Here is a 24,728-nt window from a genome sequence, read left to right as displayed (position 1 = left end):
TTTGTTCCGCACACTTTCCTGACGAAAGCTATGCTACGACAGAGATGGCAAGAATGTGTGGATATCCTGCGACACTCAAAGCAGATGCATTTCCAACTGGACTGGACAGATCAGCTTTCAGGAAAAGAGAGCGGATGAGGGTATGTCTACAGAATATATTAATTGATGAAAACTGGGCTGTCTGCACTCTCAAAGTGCATGTTGTTGCCAAATGTATCTCATATGCTGTAAACCTAGTTCATAGTTGTTAGTTTCCTTTAATGCCAAACAAACACATACCAATCGTTGGTTAGAAAGCGATCGCCGAATTCGTCCTCGCTTTCTCCCGTGTCGCTGGCTGTCGTGTCGTTTTTGTCGGTTTCGCTTGCATACGGTTCAAACCGATATGGCTCAATAGCTTCAGTTTCTTCTTCAATTTCGTTTTCGCTACCTGCCTCCACACTACAACCGTCCGTTTCAATACATGCATAATCTGTTGAATCGCTTAAACCGCTGAAATCCGAGTCTGAATCCGAGCTAATGTCGCTATAGCTTGCTGTTCTATGCGCCATGTTTGTTTGTATTGGCATCACTGTGTGACGTCACAGGAAAATGGACGGGTGTATAGAACGATGGTTAAAATCAGGCACTTTGAAGCTTTTTTTAGGGATATTGCGTGATGGGTAAAATTTTGAAAAAAACTTCGAAAAATAAAATAACTGGGAACTGATTTTTAATGGTTTCAACCCTTCTGAAATTGTGATAATGTTCCCCTTTAACTCTCAGAATGGCTAAGGAATCTCTTAGTTTTTAAACTATTTTGATCATATCTATTTATTCGCAAACTTTGGAAGAGTTTTGGTGTAATGAATCAGATATATATGATAATAGCTTCAATATATAGGCAACTTGTTTTTCCACTCTACTGGTACTTTATTGCCCTGGGTTTAAACAGATCATATTATAATCTTAGTAAAAATCAACGTCTGAATACTTAATTGTTTTGTTAAACCTTTTTTTTTGGGGTAATTGAACTAATTCGGTAGAATGCCCCATATACAGTACGTTCTACATAGCAAGCAATAGCCTGTGTGTTTCCCCTTCATCCATCGGTTGCAGAAGGAGTCCATATTTTCCCATAAGTTCCAATATATATCGTCTTGTTTTTGCGGACCAAACCTCGTCATGTCACACCCCTAATTATGATGGTAAATTAGTGATGGCACTTTCCAAATGCAGCCGTCTTCTAAACAGGTTTGACACAACAAACGGAGTTAATTGTTCCGTGTTTAAAATGTTGCCAGGGTAACGGCGTTTTTACTGTAAATGTCCTGAACGCTGAGAGAACTTGTGGGAAGCATCTGGAGCGAGCCAGGTAAATATTTATGCATCCTCAAGGAAACAAATAAGCGACTCCCACACACGAACCCGTGCTTGGATACCCATCCCCCACCCGCCAACACCAACGCCTTTTCCAACGGCCAGAGAAACCAAACAAGAGCGCCTTCTCCAGGAAGTCAGGGTCACAGGCTGTGGGCGGGGGGTACAGTCCGTAAAAGCCCAAAGAGAGCACGGATCTAAAGACATGCACTTGACAGGAAGTTGTCTTTGGCGCAATTTAGGTTGAACTTTGATGTATTTATTATGTTCGCAAACAGTGACCGAAGCTTCCTGCTTTCTATATCGGTGCTTCTTTTAGTCAACAAACCGATGCAACTGAAAGAGTCCCGGAATAACCAAGTCTTAAAAGTCCTTCGTTCACAAAAAGCAGCTCCGTAGCAGCTGTGATATCAAGCTTCAGGGTGTTGCTGAAGGCACTTCCAGAGCTGACAATGAAAGAGCTACTTTTCACTGAGCAGCAGCTGCACAGATGTCTGAGGCTTCGAGGCAAAATCCAAATATCAAGAAGTAGCTGAATGTTTTTGGGAATTTATTTATAGTTCACAATCCTTATGTAAGACAAGAACAAATTTTTTTTTAATGCATTCTAACTCATAAATAAACATTAGCAAAAGTCAGCTAACAGTCTCACTATGCTGCTTATAGCGCTCTAAAAAGATCAAGGTTTAATATACACGTAAGTATATACCGTATTTTTCGGACTATAAGTCTCAGTTTTTTTCATAGTTTGCTCCAGTGCGACTTATGTTTTTTTCCTTTTTTAATATGGATTTTCGGCAGGTGCGACTTATACTCCGGTGCGACTTATACTCCGAAAAATACGGTATGTAATGTAGTAACAGGCACATTCGTAATAACATGTCGCAAGTACTTTCCTCATTTTAAGCATACGACGGCGTATTAAGTTCACAGACTCAACTAATCATTGCAGACTTCATGAGACGACAAAGACTACTTTAGGACAAATGATGATCCCGAACTAGAGATGTCTGATAATGGCTTTTTTGCCGATGTCCGATATTGTCTAACTCTTAATTACCGGTTCCGATATCAACCGATACCGATATATACAGTCGTGGAATTAACACATTATTATGCCTAATTTTGTTGTGATGCCCCGCTGGATGCATTAAACAATGTAACAAGGTTTTCCAAAATAAATCAACTCAAGTTATGGAAAAAAAATACCAACATGGCATTGCCATATTTATTATTGAAGTGCATTATTTTTTTTAACATGCCTCAAAACAGAAGCTTGGAATTTGGGACATGCACAAATGAGGAGGTTGAGGTGGGCGAGGTTGGGGGTGGGGGGGGGGGTATATATTGTAGTGTCCCGGAAGAGTTAGTGCTGCAAGGGTTTCGGGGTATTTGTTCTGTTGTGTTTATGTTGTGTTACGGTGCGGGTGTTCTCCCGAAATGGGTTTGTCATTCTTGTTTGGTGTGGGTTCACAATGTGGCGCATATTTGTAACAGTCTTAAAGTTGTTTATACGGCCACACTCAATGTGACCTGTATGGCTGTTGACCAAGTATGCATGGCATTCACTTGTGTGTGAGAAAAGCCGTAGATATTATGTGATTGGGCCGGCACGCAAAGGCGGTGCATTTAAGGTTTGTTGGCGCTCTGTACTTCTCCCTACGTCCGTGTACACAGCGGCGTTTTAAAAAGTGATAAATTTTACTTTTTGAAACCGATACCGATCATTTCCGATATCACATTTTAAAGCATTTATCGACCGATAATAACGGCAGTCCGATATTATCGGACATCTCTAATCACAACGAATCATTGTAGACTTCATGATACGACAAAGACTACTTTTGGACAAATAATGATCCAAAACCTTATATTTCTGAGCCTGGATATAAGGAAGATTAGCTACAAGTTTTAGAAGCTGAGTGATAAGCAGATCCAGCAAGTAGCAGTATTGCTAAGTGCTAAATAAGAAATACAAACGATTAACAACATGTACATTACTTACTGTACAATGTCTGTTCTCCCTGGGATGCCGACTTATAGGATGTTTATATAGTCCCGTTTAGATGAAGAACTAATCATAATCCTCACCCAGGTTTAAAAAAACTAAAAAAAAAATACACGCAAAACGTGCATATTTTTGTGTCTTTCTCGAGACCTATAGGTATAAATTGAATGTCAAAGTTGACCAACATCTCGGTTTTTGGCCACAACCTTCTAATATACAAGTGGGAGGCATGATTCATAATCTAGAATTAAACTTTCACCAACTCGGAGGCGATGCAGCAGCTCAGTATGTCAAGAGCTGCATAAGCGAGTTAGCTCTCTGAGATAACTGCACGGCTAAAAGTAGTTCCTCTGTGTTAGTGCTTATAATAACAATATCGCTAATACGTGGTTAATATTCAGGTTGCAAGACGTAAATTGAGTACTGTTGGCGGTTTTAGGATGTGTTTTTTAGAGGGCTTTACTTGCCGTATTTTACAAATTTGAATGCATAAAAAAAGAAAAGAAAAACATGTTATTGTCATACATAAGAATTGGGAATGATCGACAAAATTCATAAAAAGTGCAGTTCCCTTTTAAGAAAATAAGGATGTTGTTTTTTTTTTCAAGAAAAAGGTTATAATGTCACTCGGAAAATGTTATTCTACAAGAATAAAGTGGTATTATGAGAATACTACAGGAATAAAGTCCTACTATTATTCTAACCCATTAGAATGCATAAAAAAGAAAAGCATGTGTGTTCTTGTCCTATACAAGGTTTGTGAATGATAGAGACAATTTTGAAAAAAGAGTGCAGTTCCCCTTTAAGGCCATGAAAGACAATGTTGGACTTATTCGTGCAGTGGGTTGTAACATATTTTCATGGACGTTAATAGATGCATGTAATAATTTATAGGTTACATGTATAATAATTTTTGTTATTAAAGGTGCATGCTGAATATATCTTACAGATCATTTTGGGGACAATATGAAGAATTGTGACGGCATACTGACAGATCTGATAACATTGAAAAATAGCTTTGTCACTGTGTCAGAGGAAGACATTTTGTTTGCTACTTGCACCTAAAGTTCTGCAAGGGAAACGATACCACAGATTTTTTTCCCGATCCGATACCAAGTAAAATTCAGGCTGGTATTGGCGATACCGATCCGATACCGATACTTTGTGCAGATTTACCCAAAGTGTCTGCTAAAAATTTTAAAGTTTTGTATTTTCAAATAATAACATCTATCCATCCATTTTCTACTGCATATCTGTTTTAAAAAAAACAACAGTAAAATGTAGGAAAAAAAGAGCAAAAAACTGGAGTGTCATGGGAAAAAATGCTGAACATTTTAAACTAATAATTAAAATAATACACAGTCATCTATATTATAAAGTTTTGTCTTTAAATATACATATGTGTTTTAAGCATTTTTTTTTAAGTATGCAGCCCTTGGTGGAAAAATGTTTGGACACCCCTGAACTAAATATCAGAAGCTCTTGAAATAAAAAAAATATATATATACAAAGTTTAGTTGGATAATTAAATAATTAAAATATGAAAAATTACAACAACCTTAATAAACACTGTTAAATGTGTAACTGAACATTATTGTTTTTGTACAGGCAGAATTTTTGACACTATGTTGTGCAGTTACACAATCGTATTATTATATATATATATATATATATATATATATATATATATATATATATATATATATATTATTATATATATATATATATATATTATTATATTCTGACATAGGGGTGGAAAAAGCAAAAACAAATTATGTATGTAATGAGAAAATCTAACAATTAATAATAATAATATGCCTATAATACAAAGCTGATACAATATCTCTTTTTAGCAATTGTTGAAAATAAAAAAAATATCAGTATGACCACGGCATACTTTGGCTTTTCAGTATGCGCCCTTGGTGGAAAAAGTATTGATATTTTCATTTGAGACTCGATAATAGAGCATAAAGATCTGGTATCGATATGTCAGTAACGAGCCGCACATCACTAGTTTTTGGTATTGGTCTTGAGCTATTGGCTTGCAACATTTCTTACGTGCGTATTTTTAAGCTTTTGCAATTGCTTTCCTGTTGCAAGCCAAATATTTTGCTGACCATTTATAAAGCCAAAACGCTGCCGGTAAGAAAAAAAAATTGGTACTGAAACAAGTTTGGTAACAAATCAATACAAACATTGACAAAATGCTATATTTTTTGGTGGATATTTTGAATCATGACATGGTTTCAATGCCATTATTCATTTTTGTACACTTTTTGTTTTGTTTTATTGTGTATTTTCAAAGGTTTTTCAAATCACTGCCAACAATTTGAAACCGTAAAAAAAAAAGAAACGAAACAGTAAAAAAGAGTAGCGAATGTGGGGGGAAAAAAAGTTGACCATAAAAACCTTTTAAAACGCAGAAAAACAATAAGTGTACATACATCGAAAACATGTCATGATTAAAAAAAATCCACTAAAAATATTGTATTTTTGTATGCTTGTGTTTATCTGTTGCCGAAACTTGTTTTGGTAAAAATACACCTTTTTCTTGGGGCGGAATAGCTCGGTTGGTAGAGCGGCCGTGCCAGAAACTTGAGGGTTCCAGGTTCGATCCCCGCTTCTGCCATCCTAGTCACTGCCGTTGTGTCCTTGGGCAAGACACTTTACCCACCCACACTGGTTTAAATGTAACTTAGATATTGGGTTTCACTATGTAAAGCGCTTTAAGTCACTAGAGAAAAGCGCTATATAAATATAATTCACTTCACTTCCACAATGTCCTTTTTAGTCCCCCCGATACCAAATCTTACTTGTTTTGGCTCCATAACCATATTAAGGTCTGAAGTTAGTTTAGTTCATACTTGCCAACCTTGAGACCTCCGATTTCGGGAGGGGGATGGGGGTGGGGGGAGGGGGTGGGGGTTGTTTGTGGTCGGGGTGGGAGGAGGCGTGGTTGGGGGCGTGGCTAAAAGGGGAGGAGTATATTTACAGCTAGAATTCACCAAGTCAAGTATTTCATATATATATATATATATATATATATATATATATATATATAAATAAATAAATAAATAAATACTTGAATTTCAGTGTTCATTTATTTACACATATACACACACATAACACTCATCTACTCATTGTTGAGTTAAGGGTTGAATTGTCCATCCTTGTTCTATTCTCTGTCACTATTTTTCTAACCATGCTGAACACCCTCTCTGATGATGCATTGATGTGTGGCACGCACAAAAGTGCTTTCATCAAATGCACTAGATGGCAGTATTGTCCTGTTTAAGAGTGTCACAACATTGCTGTTTACGGCAGACGAACTGCTTTACGGTATACAAAAACGTGACTGCTCTTGTTGTGTGTTGTTGCCGCGCTGGGACGTTAATGAAACTGCCTAACAATAAACCCACATAAGAAACCAAGAACTCGCCCTCCATCATTCTACAGTTATAACGTGATTGGGCAGGTATGCTGGTTATATTGTGGGTTAGCGGACTCAGGTCCATGAGGACCTGAGTCCGCCTGAATTTCGGGAGATTTTCGGGAGAAAATTTGTCCCGGGAGGTTTTCGGGAGAGGCGCTGAATTTCGGGAGTCTCCCGGGAAATCCGGGAGGGTTGGCAAGTATGGTTTAGTTCCTCTAACAATATTGAACATTATTAAGTGAGAGATGAATTAGTTTACTTAATGAGCACTATTTAATGTAGCTAAGCTAAACCGGGCAGCATATGCACACAACACGCATCCGTCACTCGTTGGGTGTACCTAATGAAGTGACTGGCGGACTGGTTCCTGTCAGGTGCAGCCGTGCCTCACGCCGCGCATATTAAGGCCGGAGAACAGAGCGGAAGCCTCTTAGACCTTGTCGTCTTCAGAGACAGGGGCATCCTGTCTTCGGGCGCCGCCGTCCCTCACTGAGCGTTTTGTACTGCTCCAAGAAAATCCTAGACGTGGACTTCCTGTGCCCCCCGCCTCCCTGCGCGCGTGTCCCGTACGCCCGCCGCCGAAATCCTTGGCTCGCTGTTCAGTGCAAGCCCTTAAAAAGACTTTGTAGTCTTTGTTCCGCTACAAATGGTGGTCTTGTTACTGCAGATCAACTAATTATTCTGCATAAATCCTTTTTAAAGTGATGCTTTTTTTATTAAGTGTGCGTTCCTGTCGACTGCATGTGCCAGGAGTTCTGCCTAGCAACGAGTGGGAAATGCTTTTGTCTGTGTGAAAGGCAAACGGATAAATGTTAGAGGCCCATGATTTGCGATGTCTCTTCCAGGCCACCAGACAGTTCCTGGAGGAAATCAACAAGTGGACGAGTCAGCACGGAGTGTCGCCGCTGTCCCGGGAGCTGGCCGTCAAGTTCCTGATGGCACGCAAGTTTGACGTCCACCTAGCCATCGAGCTCTTCCACAGCTACAGGGTAGGAAGGTTCGCCTTTAATTGGGAACGTTTGACCGATTTGCACAAATCCCCGGCCACCTCTGTGAATCATTGACTCCAGGAAACGCGTCTGAAAGAAGGAATCGTCAGACTTCAGCCTCAGGAAGAACCTCTGCGTTCCGAGCTGCTCAGTGGAAAGTTCACAGTGCTGGTAAGCCCCCGCCGCCCCCCCACGCTTAACTTTTAAGATGGAGAATTAATCATTACCCTAAAAAAACAGTTGAATGTCAAAGTTGACTAACTCCTCAGTTTATGACCACAAACCTAGAAGATGATTTATAATTTAGCAAAAAAACTTTCACCAACTCTGAAGCCATGCAGCAGCTCACCGGCTCAGTATGTCAATATCAGGCATGTGAAATTGCCACCAACATTAATTTTCGCGTCAAAATATCACTTCCACATTTTTTTAAATGAAATATCAATAAAAGTCCGATCCGGACAAAATGTGTTGAACCCTCTACTCAGCCACAGGTACTCGCTGTTCATCTTGCCTAAACGCCACACTGACTTGCAGGTCAAGCTAATGTGCTTAGCAGCAAAGTGGACAGCCATCAACGATTGATTGATCGATTGATTGATAATAGAAATGCTTTAAAATGTAATATCGGAAATTATCGGTATCGGTTTCAACCTCCCGATTTTCCCGGGAGACTCCCGAATTTCAGTGCCCCTCCCGAAAATCTTCCGGGACAACCATTCTCCCGATTTCCACCCGGACCACATTATTGGGGGCGTGCCTTAAAGACACTGCCTTTAGCGTCCTCTTCAACCTGTCGTCACGTCCGCTTTTCCTCCATACAAACAGCGTGCCGGCCCAGTCACATAATATATGCGGCTTTTACACACACACACACACACAAGTGAATGCTTAGCATACTTGATCAACAGCCATACAGGTCACACTGAGGGTGGCCGTATAAACAACTTTAAAACTGTTACAAATATGCGCCACACTGTGAACCCACACCAAACGAGAATGACAAACACATTTCGGTAGAACATCCGCACCGTAACACAACATAAACACAACAGAACAAATACCCAGAACCCCTTGCAGCACTAACTCTTCCGGGACGCTACAATATACACCCCCCACTACCACCAAACCCCGCAACTATGCTCTAGTATACTCTGGACTGAAGCTGTGTGCCTTCATTGTTTTTGTAGCTGTTGTTTTGAGGCATGTTTAAAAAAAAATAATGCACTTTGTGAAAGTCAAAGTATAGTATTTCCCATAGTTGTAGTGGGTATTAGGATTATCTCAGGGAGAGCATGTCCCAAATTCCAAGCTGCTGTTTTGAGGCATGTAAAAAAAAATAATGCACTTTGTGACTTCAATAATAAATATGGCAGTGCCATGTTGGCATTTTTTTTTCATAACTTGAGTTGATTTATTTTGGAAAACCTTGTTACATTGTTTAATGCATCCAGCGGGGCATCACAACATAACTAGGCATAATAATGTGTTAATTCCACGACTGTATATATCGGTATCAGTTGATATCGGAATCGGTAATTAAGAGTTGGACAATATCGGAATATCGGATATCGGCAAACAAGCCATTATCGGACATCTCTAATTGAGAAGTTTATTGACATCTTAAAGAATTGAATCCATGTAATGCTTTAAAAAGGCAAATGGATGGCACAAAAAGCCAAGAGGCTTGTTTCCATTGTGGTCCATTAAATATTCATCACATTTGATACATTCAATAATAAAAGATATATAACCTGATATATAAAATATATATAACCTGTAATAACGATGATAGCGAACGGAAGCGACAACAAGTAAGCTAGCTCGATGGTTCGCTAACTAGCAAGCTTGTTTTAATCCTTCAAAATAAATAGAAGAAAAAAGGTTAAGAGCATGGTTGATAGCACCGAAACAGTTCGCTAGTTGGCATCATCTAGTTAAGTGTGTTTCAACCTTTTCTGAGCCAAGGCACATTTTTTTTCATTGACAAAATTCTGAGGCACACCACCAGCAGAAAACATAAAAAAATGAAACTCAGTAGACGATATTGACAATAAAAAGTCGTTCTCGCAATTGTTGGATATGAATTCAAACCATAACCAAGCATGCATCAATATAGCTCTTGTCTCAAAGTAGGTGTACTGTCACCACCTGTCACAACACGCCGTAACTTGTTTTTAATTTTTTGGTGTTTTCCTGTGTGTAGTGTTTTAGTTCTAGTCTTGCACTCATATTTTGGTGGCTTTTCCTGTTTTGTTGGTATTTTCCTGTAGCAGTTTAATGTCGTCCTTGAACGCTATTCCCCGCATCTACTTTGCAATCAAGACTATTTAAGTTGTGCGGATGCTATCCTTCTTTGTGGGGACATTGTTGATTGTCATGTACGGACGTACTTTGTGGACGCCGTCTGCTCCACACGCTGTAAGTCTTTGCTGTCGTCCAGCATTCTGTTTTTGTTTACTTTGCAGCCAGTTCAGTTTAAGTTTTGTTTTGCATAGCCATCCCTAGGCTTCAATGCCTTTTCTTAGCGACCCTCGCCTTTTGTTTATTTTTGGTTTAAACGTTATACCTTTTTACCCGGACGCTGCCTCCCGCTGTCGTCTGCATATTGTGATCATGACAAACCATGTTCCCGACATCTACAAAGCACTTAGCTACCTGCTGCCACCTACTGATATGGAAGAGTATTACACGGTTACTCTGCCGAGCTCTCGACAGCACACACACTCAACAAGGGCACATTTGCGAATTATAATTACTGCTTTGCAAAAAATATTTTTAACCCAAGTAGGTGAAATTGCATAATCTCCGAGTGTGCCGCAACACAGTGGTTGGAAAAACACTGAACTCGTTGGCTTTCTTGTTGTCGCCTCCGAGCCACAACGTTGACGGCTGTACACTTTGCTGCTAATCATATTTGGATGATTACAATCCGAACACTGTTAGTTCTGAACCAGTTGTAGTTCTCGGGTATTTATTAGTAGCCAGCGATAAATTACATTTTTGACACGGATTGTAAACCGAGGTCACGATTTTACATGACATTTTCAATAGGCCCTCTACTTCGTGGAACTAGAGGTTCCTGTAGAAGTGTGTGGTTTGTGTTTCCACCGCATTTAGTAGTAGTTTATACAAATCAGGCTGATGACGTATGGAGGAGTGGTTTAGTACACTGATATCATGTACATAAACAGACAATATTAGGTCATAGTTCCTTTACTAAAGTCTAAGTAAATGAAATACAAAGCAATAATGTACAAAACGAAATTATTTGAAATATAAAGTGTACCGAATCGTTCATAAAAAGTCAGGCTTTTGCCCGCAATGTCCATTGGTCAGAAAGTCGTCCCCTCAGTAAATGATGCATTCATGAGGGTCAACTTGACTCAAGTGGTTCGTTTTGGTCTTTTTCAGTTGTAAATAACAATATATAAATAATAAATGTCAGTGTTTATCTGACAACTTACACATCTGTGAAGGCACCATTAATGCTGAAAGGTACATACAGGTTTTGGAGCAACATATGTTGCCATCCAAGCAACGTTATCATGGACGCCCATGCTTATTTCAGCAAGACAATGCCAAGCCACGTGTTACAACCGCGTGGCTTCATAGTAAAAGAGTGCGGGTACCAGACTGGCCTGCCTGTAGTCCAGACCTGTCTCCCATTGAAAATGTGTGGCGCATTATGAAGCCTAAAATACCACAACTGAGACCCCCGGACTGTGGAACAACTTAAGCTGTACATCAAGCAAGAATGGGAAAGAATTCCACCTGAAAAGCTTCAAAAATTGGTCTCCTCAGTTTCCAAACATTTACGGAGTGTTGTTCAAAGGAAAGGCCATGTAACACAGTAGTAAAAATACCCCTGTGCAAACTTTTTTGCAATGTGTTGCTGCCATTAAATTCAATCAATCAATCAATCAATGTTTATTTATATAGCCCTAAATCACAAGTGTCTCAAAGGGCTGCACAAGCCACAACGACATCCTCGGTACAGAGCCCACATAAGGGCAAGGAAAAACTCACCCCAGTGGGACGTCGATGTGAATGACTATGAGAAACACCCCCCCCCCCCCCCCCCTCTAGGGGAGACTGAATGCAATGGATGTCGAGTGAGTCTGACATAATATTGTGAGAGTCCAGTCCATAGTGGATCCAGCATAACAGTAAGAGTCCAGTCCACAGTGGGGTCAGCAGGAAACCATCCCGAGCGGAGACGGGTCAGCAGCGCAGAGATGTTCCCAACCGATACACAGGCGAGCGGTCCACCCCGGGTCCCGACCCCGGACAGCCAGCACTTCATCCATGGCCACCGGACCTGTGTGTCTCCCCCTCCACAAGGGATAGGGGGGAGCAGAGGAGAAAAGAAAAGAAACGGCAGATCAACTGGTCTAAAAAAAAAGGGGGCTATTCAAAGGCTAGAGTATACAAATGAGTTTTAAGATGGGACTTAAATGCTTCTACTGAGGTAGCATCTCTAACTGTTACCGGGAGGGCATTCCATAGTACTGGAGCCCGAATAGAAAACGCTCTGTAACCCGCAGACTTTTTCTGGGCTCTGGGAATCACTAATAAGCCGGAGTTCTTTGAACGCAGATTTCTTGCCGGGACATATGGTACAATACAATCGGCAAGATAGGATGGAGCTAGACCGTGTAGTATTTTATACGTAAGTAGTAAAACCTTAAAGTTGCATCTTAAGTGCACAGGAAGCCAGTGCAGGTGAGCCAGTATAGGCATAATATGATCAAACTTTCTTGTTCTTGTCAAAAGTCTAGCAGCCGCATTTTGTACCAATTGTAATCTTTTAATGCTAGACATAGGGAGACCCGAAAATAATACGTTAATGATTATTTGCACACAAAAAAACAAGTTTCTCAGTTCCAACATTAAATATCTTGTCTTTGCAGTCCATTCAATTGGGTATAAGTTGAAAAGGATTTGCAAATCATTGTAAATGTTGTCTGTACATCTATTGGCCCTGTGATGAGGTGGCGACTTGTCCAGGGTGTACCCCGCCTTCCGCCCAAATGCAGCTGAGATAGGCTCCAGAACCCCCCGCGACCCCGAAAGGGACAAGCTTTAGAAAATGCATGGATGGATGTATTCTGTTTTTATTTACCATTTATACAACATGCCAGCTTCACTGGTTTTGTATAATTCTTCCTTTACTTGGCAAAATGTGAGAGATGTCAAACTGAGAAGAAAGCCCTCTTACAATAAATGTTCGAAGGCCATGTCTGTCCAATGTGAGGATATATTTAGTCTTTTGTTATCCGAATCCCAGCTATAAAAGATGCCCCCCTTCCCGTTTCCCGTCGTCCTTCCCCGCTGAGAGCGGCAACGACGGTGCGCACGTTATCCACATCCTGTCTGGCGTATTTTTAGCGGGGTTCTCTTCAAGCGTGGCTGGTGTTGAAGCGTCTTCCTCCGTCTGTCTCGAGCCTCGTAAAAGACGGGAGTTACTGGCAGACCACAGTCACGCTCCTGGCGTGTGAGCGCTGTGAAGTCCAGCGCCCTCATGTGGCCATTGTGCGCGACGACACCCCGGGACAATATAAGGCTTGACACAACCGAAGCAGGAATGGCGTAGTGTTTTTACTTGTACCCTAAACAAGGACGATGTGTTGACACAGACTGTTTTGTTGCGTTTTTACAGAGTGCGCGGGATCCCTCGGGAGCCTCCATCGCCTTGTACACGGCCAAACTTCACCACCCGACCAAGACGGGAAAACATGTTGTCTTGCAGGCACTATTCTACCTCCTGGATCGCGCGGTGGAGAGGTGAGCGGCTCGTTTGAAAAAATAAATAAATTAAAATGTCTAATCCATTGGCGTTGTTAGGCCTATTTTAGGGGGGCTCAAGCCCCCCTAAAATATTCTTAAGCCCCCCTAAAATAATTTGGTGTTTTTTTGTTTGTTTTTTTACAAATAAATGCCGACATATTCATTATAAAGTGGCCCAAATATGAGTTTAAATAAATAATCTTATAACCTGTTATTATTCACTCAGTTTCCCCTCACTTCGTAGCGTAAGGTAGAGAGCCCCTTTAGTGTGTCGGTATCCAATCCATTCCACTTGTTCATATAGAAAATGCCCACATCACTCAAATTCCAGCCCGCATTTTCTCTGCGACCTTGCTTGCGGTCCTGCACATTATCTTCCTTTACAATGAGTGAAGCTGCACAAAACCTTGTGTGCAATTGTAAATAATTTATTTTTTAAGTTTTGTGTTTCTTGTAGAATCTATATAAAGTAATATACATTAGCCTATTGTTAAAATAATGAAAAAAACATCATTAAATATATTTGTTTTATTGTATTGTTACATTAATAGCTGTTTTATTATTATAGGATGGCTTGTTAAACATTTCATAGGATTTTCAGAGGGAGGAAAAACCAAGACATTTAATATAAAATGTAAAATGAATAAATACATAAAAAGAAAAAGAAAAAAAATGGTTAAAAGCCATCGTCCCGGGAAGCATTTCATTTCGTCCCGTGCATTTAAAAAAAAAAAAAATAATAACAATGAATAATTTCTAAGTCTTTGTTAGCCGTTTGTAAAGTTTTGTGCTCGTGCGTAACATTCGTTCGCATCCTGTGCATCTCCTGGGGGCAAAGCCCCCCCTGTCCTTAAAAGCTAGTGACGCCTCTGGTCTAATCGTTTTGTTTATTTCGTCCACAGCTTTGAGACCCAGAGGAACGGCTTGGTGTTTATATACGACATGGCTGGATCCAACTACACAAACTTTGAGCTGGACCTGAGCAAAAAGATCCTCAACTTGCTGAAGGTTGGACTCTTTTATAGTTCAGGACCTCACCTTCGGGGTGTCCAAAGTGCCATTTGAGGCTCATTCTAAAAATACTATTACAAAACAAAAAGTGGAATAAAAAATCCAGTAAGTGAAATGTAATGAGAAAAAGTTGCAATTTTGACTCTAATGACGCAACGCTTCCATGCCATAAAACTCTCCTTGCTCAAAAATAATAATAATGAATCAAAAGTGTTATGAATTATTGACCTTGAACGCATCATAATTAAATTATCCCCTCAACTCCCCCCAAAATGGATTAACTCTGGAATAAAAAAGACAATATAACATAAACGTGGACGCATGAGAAAAAGTGCAATATCCAATCCAATCCAATCCACTTTATTTATATAGCACATTTAAACAACAAAATGTTTCCAAAGTGCTGCACAACAATATTAAACACAATTAAAAACAAAATAAAATAAATATGACTAAAAACGATTTTAAAGGGTAAAACCAATTAAATCAGTAAATAGAAATCAAAATTTTAAAAACACAGAGGACAACAGAGGACCACACAACTCACGTAGTGTTAAAAGCCAGAGAATAAAAGTGAGTCTTAAGACGAGACTTAAAACACTCCACTGTGGGAGCAGTTCGAACATGGAGGGGCAGAGTGTTCCAGAGCTTAGGGCCGACCACAGAGAAGGCCCTGTCTCCCCTGGTTTTAAGTCTCGTCTTGGGCACCACGAGCTGGAACTGGCTCTCGGACCTCAGAGCACGCGCAGGATTGTAAGTTTGGATGAGGTCCGAGATATAATGAGGTGCCAGTCCATGTACAGCTTTAAAAACAAACAGCAAGGTTTTAAAATCAATTCTAAAATGAACAGGGAGCCAGTGCAAAGTCTCAAGAATTGGGGTTATGTGCTCGCGTCTCCTGCCCCCTTTTAAAAGTCGTGCTGCCGCATTCTGGACTAACTGCAACCGGGAGAGAGCTTTTTGGCTAATGCCAGCATAAAGTGCATTGCAGTAGTCCAGGCGACTTGAAATAAAAGCATGCACGACTTGTTCAAAAAGGTTAAAAGATAAAAACGGTTTTACCTTTGCTAAAAGACGAAGATGATAAAAACACGATTTTAAAACGCAATTGACTTGTTTGTCAAGTTTAAAATCTATAATACAATACAATACATGTATCTGTACAGTAATCTATTTATTTATTTATTTATATATATTTATTTATTTTATATATATATATTTATATATTATTTATATATATTTATTTATTTATATATGCACCTTATTGCTTTTTATCCTGCACTACCATGAGCTTATGTAACGAAATTTCGTTCTTATCTGTGCTGTAAAGTTCAAATTTGAATGACAATAAAAAGTAAGTCTAAGTCTACCTATTGAAGGCTCCAATCACTTCACATCAAATGTTTTTTTGGGGGGAAATATTGCATATTTTGAGTGTTTCGAAATACAGGAAAAACACGCACTCTCTATAAAACGTAATAAAACAAAAAATAAAGAGGTGCACGGCAAAAAGTGTACTTACAGAAAGAAAAAGCAAGGCCGGCAACACTCCTTATAATTTTAATAAACTGCACAGGCGCTACCAAACACAGACTGGTTTCGACAAGGTCTTCGTCAGTGTGCCTTTGCCATAACAACAAAAAATATTTGACAAAAAGGGCACTAGTACAATCTAAAAAAAAATAATAAAAACTTGTAATCAACGGTTAGGTCTGAAGTTGATTCAAAGATTTAAGCGTTGAAAGTAAAAAAAATTTTAATTATGTATGACTTTTTTTTTTTTTTTACAGTTTTATGATTTTTTGTTTTATTTTTAAACTCTTTGCTCAAAAAATAATATTGAATCAAAATCAATGTTGTTATGAATTATTGACCTATTGAAGGCTCCAATCATTTCACATCAAATCTTTTTTGGGGGAAATTATTTCATATTTTGAATGTTTGCCATAACAAAAACAAAAATTGACAAAAAGGGGACTAATACCATTTTAAAAAACAACTTGTAATCGACGGTTAGATCTGAAGTTGATCCAAAGATTTAAGCGTTGAAAGTAAAAATAAAAAAATAAAAAATTATGTATGACTTATTTTTAACAGTTTTATGAGTGGGGGCCTTTTGGATCCCCTGAGAATTTTAGCTGGATTTTTTTGTTTTCTTTTTAAAGTCTTTGCTCAAAAAATAATAATGAATCAAAATCAATGTTGTTATGAATTATTGACCTATTGAAGGCTCCAATCACTTCACATCAAATATGTTTTGAGGGAAATTATTGCATATTTTGAGTGTTTGCCATAACACAAAAACAAATTGACAAAAAGGGGACTAATAAATTTTTATTTTTTTTAAACAACAACTTGTATTTGACGGTTAGATCTGAAGTTGATCCAAAGATTTAAGCGTTGAAAGTAAAAAAAAAAAAAAAAAAAAAAAAAAAAATTATGTATCCATCCATTTTCTACCGCTTGTCCCTTTCGGGGTCGCGGAGGGTGCTTGGGCCTATCTCAGCTGCATTCGGGCGGAAGGCAGGGTACGCCCTGGACAAGTCGTGACTTATTTGTAACAGTTTTATGAGTGGGGCCCTTTTGGATCCCTGAGAATCCAAAATATTTTTTTGTTTTCTTTTTAAACTTTTTGCTCAAAAAATAATAATGAATCAAAATCAATGTTTTTATGAATTATTGACCTACTTAAGGCTCCAAATACTACACATCAAATATTCCACTTAGAAATATTTTGGGGGGTATAAATATTGCATATTTTGTTTGCATTAAAGTCAGGATTTTTTTTTTAAGAGAGAGCATAAAACATTAAAAAAACTATTTCTATCCAGATTTCTAAAGTTCATCTAGAGATTTAAGCGTTGGAGAAAAAAAAAAAAGAGTTAAATAATTGACTTATTTTTAACATTTTTACAACTGACAGCCTGAGGTGAGCCCTACATGTTAAAAAAATGTATAGTATTGATTTAGAAAATGAAAAATATATAAATGGACACCACATGCTTTTTATTACTGTGGAAAAAGTGTGTAACATTGTAACTGCGGGGCGTTAATTTTCTTAAACCGCAAAGAGAACGGGGTGGCAATTTTATAGCAAGTTTTTACAATTTTCAAGAGTGCATGAGAAAACGTAGAGGATATTGTCCACATGGTGATTTGGAAAACAATACAGCAGCAACACAACCAATGCAATAGCAGTAAAGAGCAAACTGCTCAGTCAGCATTATTAGTGCTGATTAGTGTAGAGGTAGATACATCTGCTGCATGCTGACTACTCATGAGGAGTTGATTTCCTACAGCCACAGCTGTTAATGCCAGTGTTTTATGACCCTGCATCAGACACTCCAGCTGTTTATTAGCAGGACACGCAGACTGTAATAGACATTCAGCAGGTAATTGACCTTTATTCCATAACCCAGGGGCGATTTGCGTGAAAAAGCGCGTGTTAAATGTAAATTAATGAACGACAAGGCGCTTGATATGAAATTTTAACCGAAAAATGATTCCCGGACAATGGACACGTCATGCTCGATCACTGATTAGAAAATTACCAGGAATTTCTCCTGTTACTTCCGGTGGACCTCCTGGTGTGTGTGACTGGTACAAGAACTTAGAAGCATAAATTTGTGGGTTCAAAATACATGAGTTGAAGTAAAGTTGCCAGACTTGTGTTTTATTGATAGTGAAATTATTTAATACGCTTCACTTCAGCATAGTAATTTAAAAAAGTGGATTGTTCATTGTGCTGCTCAAGGTAATATTATTTATTTGGTGCTGTCATGATTTCAGCCTTTCAATGCTCCTCTTGGACCACCATACTTGTCAAAACCTGGCCCCGCTCAAAACATTTTAATTCATAATTTTTTGAGCAGTGATAGTTTAAAAAAAAAAAAAAAAAAAATCCCACAAATTATTGAGTATCATTAAAGTGTTAAAAATAAATCTTACATTTTTTTCTTTTAGATCAACTTCAGATCTATCTGGCGATTTATAAGTTTTTATCATTTGTAAATGTTTTTGTTTGTTTGTTTTGTCCTTTTTTCTGTGTTTTTTTTATGGCAAACACACAAAATATGCAATATTTTCCCCCAAAAATATTTTCAAGTGGAATAATTGGCTAGGTCAGGGGTCGGCAACCCAAAATCTTGAAAGAGCCATATTGGACCAAAAATACAAAAACAAATCTGTCTGGAGCCGCAAAAAATTAAAAGCCATATTACATACAGATAGTGTGTCATGAGATATAAATTGAATTAAGAGGACTTAAAGGAAACTAAATGACCTCAAATATAGCTACAAATGAGGCATAATGATGCATTATGTACATATAGCTAGCCTAAATAGCATGTTAGCATCGATTAGCTTGCAGTCACGCAGTGACCAAATATGTCTGATTAGCACTCCACACAAATCAATAACATCAACAAAACTCACCTTTCATGCTCAACGTTAAAAGTTTGGTGGACAAAATGAGACAGAAAAAGAAGTGGCATAAAACACGTCCTAGAAAGTCGGAGAAAGTTATACATGTAAACAAACTACGGTGAGTTCAAGGACCGCCAAAATTAGTAGGACAAAACGGCGCTCGCCAAATACTCGAATCAGTGAAGCATGTTTAATATAAACAGTGTGCTTTGTAACAATTAGGGAGGGTTGTGTCATGTTTGTCCTCCTACAGAAACCATATTAAAACAAAAAATAGATTTTTTTTCCCCTCATCTTTTTCCAGTTTTCATACATTTTTTAAAAAGCTCCAGAGAGCCACTAGGGCGGCGCTAAAGAGCCGCATGCGGCTCTAGAGCCGCGGGTAGCCGACCCCTGGGCTAGGTCAATAATTCTTAACATTACTATTGATTCATCGTTTTTGAACCAGCCTGCATGTCAGCTCTGTGTTATAAGTCAACATTGCAATGCATTTCACTTTTTAATGTTTTTTATTTTTATAGTATTTTTAGAATGTGCCGCGGGCCGTTTAAAAATTGCCGCAGGCCGTACTTTGGGCACCCCTTCCTTAACTGAACCGCGTTTTATTTTCCATCTCCACCAGGGGGCGTTCCCAGCCCGTTTGAAGAAAGTGTTGATCGTCGGCGCCCCGGTTTGGTTCCGGGTGCCCTACAACCTGCTCAGCCCGCTGATGAAGGAGAAACTCCGAGAACGGGTAAGCAACAGGGAAGCTTTGTTTCATGTTCCCTTTGACGTGTTTTTTAAACGACTCGCCGTCTCTCCCGAGTCCAGGTGCAGATGGTGAAGATGGCCGAGCTGCGCCAGCACCTCCCCAAAGACTGCCTGCCTCAGCACCTGGGCGGCCTGCTTCCCCTGGACGCCTATAGTTGGAACCAGCAGCTGCTGGCGGGCCAGAACGGCCACGTGGACCCTGTGGACGAGCTGGTGGGGATTCCCTTGGAGGACGCTTCCATTCATGTCCCGGGGCCCGAGTCCATGCGGCCGCAGGAGCTGCTGACGCACCTCGGCAGGCTCCAGCGCTCCGGAATCCACCTGGAGTACGAGGAGCTTCGGAAAGAGGCGCCGCCCGGGACCTTCCACTGCGCGCAGTAAGGACTCTATCTTCCCCGACATTTATTTGTTCAGTTTTATTTGTCTGGAATCATCATTTCTGTTTACAGAGCAGTCTACAATCTGGAGAGGAATCGCTATGGAGACGTACTGTGCCTGGATCAGACAAGAGTTCGCCTCAAATCCAGAAGGAACGAGGTTGGTGCTTTTCATACATATTCATTATTACCTTTTTGTGTATGCTCACTGGTACATAAACAACATGGCGGGCTGTACCGATTAAGCTGTTTTTGTCATTAATGTGACAAATATCCACCATAGAGATCGGACTACATCAACGCAAGCTTCATGGATGGCTACAAACAGAAGAACGCATACATCGGTACTCAAGGTATGCTTACTTTAAATTATATTATCATATTATTGTTTTTACATCTGTCCTCTTTAGGGCTGGGCGATATGGCTTAAAACTGTATCACAATATTAGTGTTTTATGCCGGTCGATATCGATGATTATTTATATTTTCTATAACCTGTGGAAAATACGGACCAGGAGAAAAGTACCATATTTTTCGGAGTATAAGTCGCACCTGCCGAAAATGCATAATAAAGAAGGAAAAAAACATATATAAGTTGCACTGGAGCCCGGCCAAACTATGAAAAAAACTGCGACTTATAGTCCGAAAAATACGGTAAACCTTTTTATTTCATATGTAATATAATCCCCTCAGCTATGAAGGCAGAAAGGAAAGGAAAAGTCAACACAAGCATGAAAAACACTCAATGTAAATACAATTCTAAAATCACATTGAACATTTGTCGATAACCTCCTAAGTTTAAGGTGCAAAAATAAGGAATATGTAAGAAATTGCTTATTAATAAGGTGTAACAAAATAGTGCAAAATGTAAACGTAGAGAAACCTGAGAACTATTTTCTGCAGGTTTACTGCCAGGAAGTCACAGCTGTGCTCTGAAGGGTGAGCATGGCTGAGGTGGTGTGGTATTACCGGTCTTGGTGGGGATGGGCGCTTCGCATCGTTTACAGACCACATTGGACTGACTACGGTCGGTTTTAAAAAAGATTTAAAAAAAGATAGAAAATCCCAAAAACTGCTATAATGTGCAGGTGACTTTTCCTGTTTTTTTGCTGTCTGCAGCGCTCATTTTTACTTTCTCTGCTCATTCCATGCAAAGAATCAACAGCGGAACAACAAGATGGCACAACCAAACTTGATAGTTGATACCGTTGCGTGATTGGCTGTTAGTGTGTCACTCTCATTGATCATTGATCACTTCCTGTGTTGCTTGGTTACCAGAGAGCTAATTCTAATCAACCTTGCTTGGCAACGTATTGAATGTTTTATCTGAGTCATTTTTTTATTAATTTCGATTACGTGTATTGTTTTATATTTATTTTTATATATATATATAAAAATAAATATATATATATATATGTGTGTATATATGTATGTATGTATGTATGAATGTGTATATGTGTGTGTGTATATATGTATGTGTGTGTATATATATATATATATTATGTATGTATGTATGTGTGTGTATATATATATATATATATATATATATATATATATATATATATATATATATATATATATATATATATATATATATATATATATATATACGTACGTACGTATGTGCATATACAGTACATACCAAAAGTTTGGACACGCCTTCTCATTCAATGCATTTTGTTTATTTTCATGACTATTTACATTGTAGATTGTCACTGAAGGCATCAAAACTATGAATGAACACGTGGAGTTATGTACTTCACAAAAAAAGGTGAAATAACGGAAAACATGTTTTATATTCTAATTTCTTCAAAATAGCCAGCCTTTGCTCTGATTACTTTGTAAATAGTCATGAAAATAAACAAAACACATTGAATGACAAGGTGTGTCCAAACGTTTGGCCTGTAGTATATGTTTATATATGTATATGTATATATACATACTACACTATTTATTACAAAATAGTGTAATAAAATTTCAATGACTGACTTTTTATACTTTGTACACTTACACAATGTGTGTACATTATATGCATATAAAATACAGATGACTCGAACATTGAACCCTGTGGCACTCAGTCCTAATATATAGTTCTTAATATTTGGCTATAAAACCAAGTAGGGTCCATAATTTAATACAGTTTAAGAAAGACAAAATATTTACTGGTGCAATGGAGGATACTTACAAACCATATCCAATGGGCTTACTGCCTTACATTTATTTCAATACACTTGTCGTCCTAGGCCCACTGGATAAGACCTATGGTGACTTCTGGAGAATGGTTTGGGAACAAAATGTGCTTGTTATCGTCATGACGACCAGGTAAACCAGGCGTGCGATGACAAATTACGGTCCTTTGAGACGGTACCTGAGGGAGTAATTGTTGATGTAAAGTGGGTCATGTTTGCGTTTCGAAGGACGGAGGAGGGCAGCCGGAGGAAGTGCGGACAGTACTGGCCTCTGGAGGACGGCGGGCAGGAGGTCTACGGCCACATAGCGGTGGTGAATCAAAGGGTGGACAGCCACACCCACTACAAACACACAACCCTCGAATTGCACAACACTGAGGTATGGCTATACTGTAAGACCTTATGGCCCTAGTGGACCAACCTCTCCAGTCACTCTTTTTTTTTTTTTTTAAGCTAAAAATGTGTCCTTATCATCCTGCCAGACATGTGAACAGAGGCAAGTGAGTCACTTCCAGTACCTCAGCTGGCCCGACTACGGCGTTCCCACATCAGCGGTGACGCTCATCGACTTCCTGGCAGCTGTGAAGAGACAGCAGAGGAAGATGATCGTGGCTTTGGGACCTCAGTGGACGGGCCACCCCCTGGGACTCCCCATGGTGGTCCACTGTAGCGCGGGGATCGGTAGAACAGGTGAGGAGGAGAGACCCGAGGATCCTTTTTTAATACATCTGACCCTCCTGCATTCTCTTTCTTTATATTGCTGATTTTTGTTGTAGCAGCACGGTACGACAGGGGAACGCGCTTAAGTCCGCCATAGCGTTTTAAATCTAAAGGGGTCGTTTCTATGAAAAATTAGTCTGTGTGTGTTGTGGTTAGGGATGCCATTTACATTTGAACCAATACGGTGCCAATTTTCCGGTACCTGGGAATTGATACCGGTACTCAACGGTATCAATTTGCAGTACCGCATTTTTCGGAGTATAAGTCGCACCGGAGTATAAGTCGCACCTGCCAAAAATGCATAATAAAAAAGGAAAAAAACATATATAAGTCGCACTGGAGTATAAGTCGCACCTGCCAAAAATGCATAATAAAAAAGGAAAAAAACATATATAAGTCGCACTGGAGCCCGGCCAAGCTATGAAAAAAACTGCGACTTATAGTCCGAAAAATACGGTATATTTGTGTTTAGTAATAAATGTTAATTGTTTGATTTTAAAATGTTATTTTTTAATGTAACATTTGAAAATGAGCTAAATAATAAGTGCTGTCCAGTTTTTATATTGTTTACTTTTAACTCTCATTTGCAATGCAGTTGCACTTCCAAGACATTAGATGGCAGTACTGTATAGGTTGCGTAACTAGGTAGTAGCTTTTTCCATGAAGCTAAATGTGTTATGTTGTGCCCTACAACGTGTTTATACTGTATGTGTCGTAGTTATCACACACCAGTTGTTTAATTGTAACATCCGTCTTGGTTGTACTTTTTATTACCTAATTTGTAGGTGTTGAACTCGCCGTGGAAAATCGCTAATGCTAATACTAGCTTGTCTATGGCGAATCCAATGTAAATTAGCATAAAGCTAGCTAATTTTAAAAGAGTTTAAACGTTTTCTACAAAGCACACTTGCTACGTCGGTGTTGAAAATTGCAACATTATTTTGAGAGAATTTGGTTGAGCGCTGCTTGAGTTCTTGTTTCCTTGAGCCGGTGTTTAGTCTGCGACGTGACGTTGTGTGTCACAAAGGTTTCGAAATATGGCACTGTTTAATTTTCTGTGAATCGATACCCGGTAGTACCGACAGAATTCGGTCGACTCCTATAAAAGTACTGAATTCGGTACCCACCCTAGTTGGGGTATTGCTAACGTCATCATTATTGCGAAGCAGTGTGAAACAAAACTTCGGTCTCGTTACACAGCATTAAAACACCCAGACAGTGACTTCCTGTTTAGTGCAAAGTGAGCTTCAAAATAAAAGTATGGCTGTATAAACTTTTTGCGCGTGTACAAAAACTTTAATATTTCAATTAAGGTGAAAATACCACAACAGGTCTGCTTTATGAGAGTAAAAACCAAGCACTCGTAAGTGTAGTGGTCCCTTGGTTATTGCGAGAGTTCTGTTATAGAACCAGACCCATCCGTGGTAGTAAATTTCTGCAACGCTGTTTCTTTAATGATTTTTATGAATATTTTATACATTTTAGATCAGTGGTTCTTAACCTTGTTGGAGGTGCCGAACCCCACCAGTTTGAGTTTGAGTTTGAGTTTATTTCGAACATGCAAGTATACAACATGATACATCACAATCTCCAGTTTCTCTTTTCAACATGTTCGAAAAGGAGTAGGAAGAAGCAGAGCTTATTTAATCCTACCCCTTTTCTTTTACATAACAGTTT

General features: G+C 39.0%; 1 protein-coding gene across 1 annotated transcript in view; it reads left to right on the top strand.

Moving 5' to 3' along the window:
• Nucleotides 1-24,728, top strand: part of ptpn9a (protein tyrosine phosphatase non-receptor type 9a) — a 49,416-nt gene that overhangs the window by 17,754 nt on the left and 6,934 nt on the right. The window contains exons 2-12 of the mRNA XM_061924903.2: nt 7,646-7,789; nt 7,871-7,960; nt 13,452-13,576; nt 14,482-14,587; nt 19,638-19,748; nt 19,826-20,142; nt 20,215-20,302; nt 20,426-20,495; nt 22,386-22,464; nt 22,560-22,710; nt 22,814-23,021. Coding sequence (XP_061780887.2) covers nt 7,646-7,789; nt 7,871-7,960; nt 13,452-13,576; nt 14,482-14,587; nt 19,638-19,748; nt 19,826-20,142; nt 20,215-20,302; nt 20,426-20,495; nt 22,386-22,464; nt 22,560-22,710; nt 22,814-23,021 — 1,489 coding nt within the window. The remainder of the gene's footprint in view (nt 1-7,645; nt 7,790-7,870; nt 7,961-13,451; nt 13,577-14,481; nt 14,588-19,637; nt 19,749-19,825; nt 20,143-20,214; nt 20,303-20,425; nt 20,496-22,385; nt 22,465-22,559; nt 22,711-22,813; nt 23,022-24,728) is intronic.

Source organism: Nerophis lumbriciformis, linkage group LG29, assembly GCF_033978685.3.
Source record: "Nerophis lumbriciformis linkage group LG29, RoL_Nlum_v2.1, whole genome shotgun sequence".
Taxonomy (NCBI): Eukaryota; Metazoa; Chordata; class Actinopteri; order Syngnathiformes; family Syngnathidae; genus Nerophis; species Nerophis lumbriciformis.
This window is presented reverse-complemented; position numbering and strand designations above follow the sequence as displayed.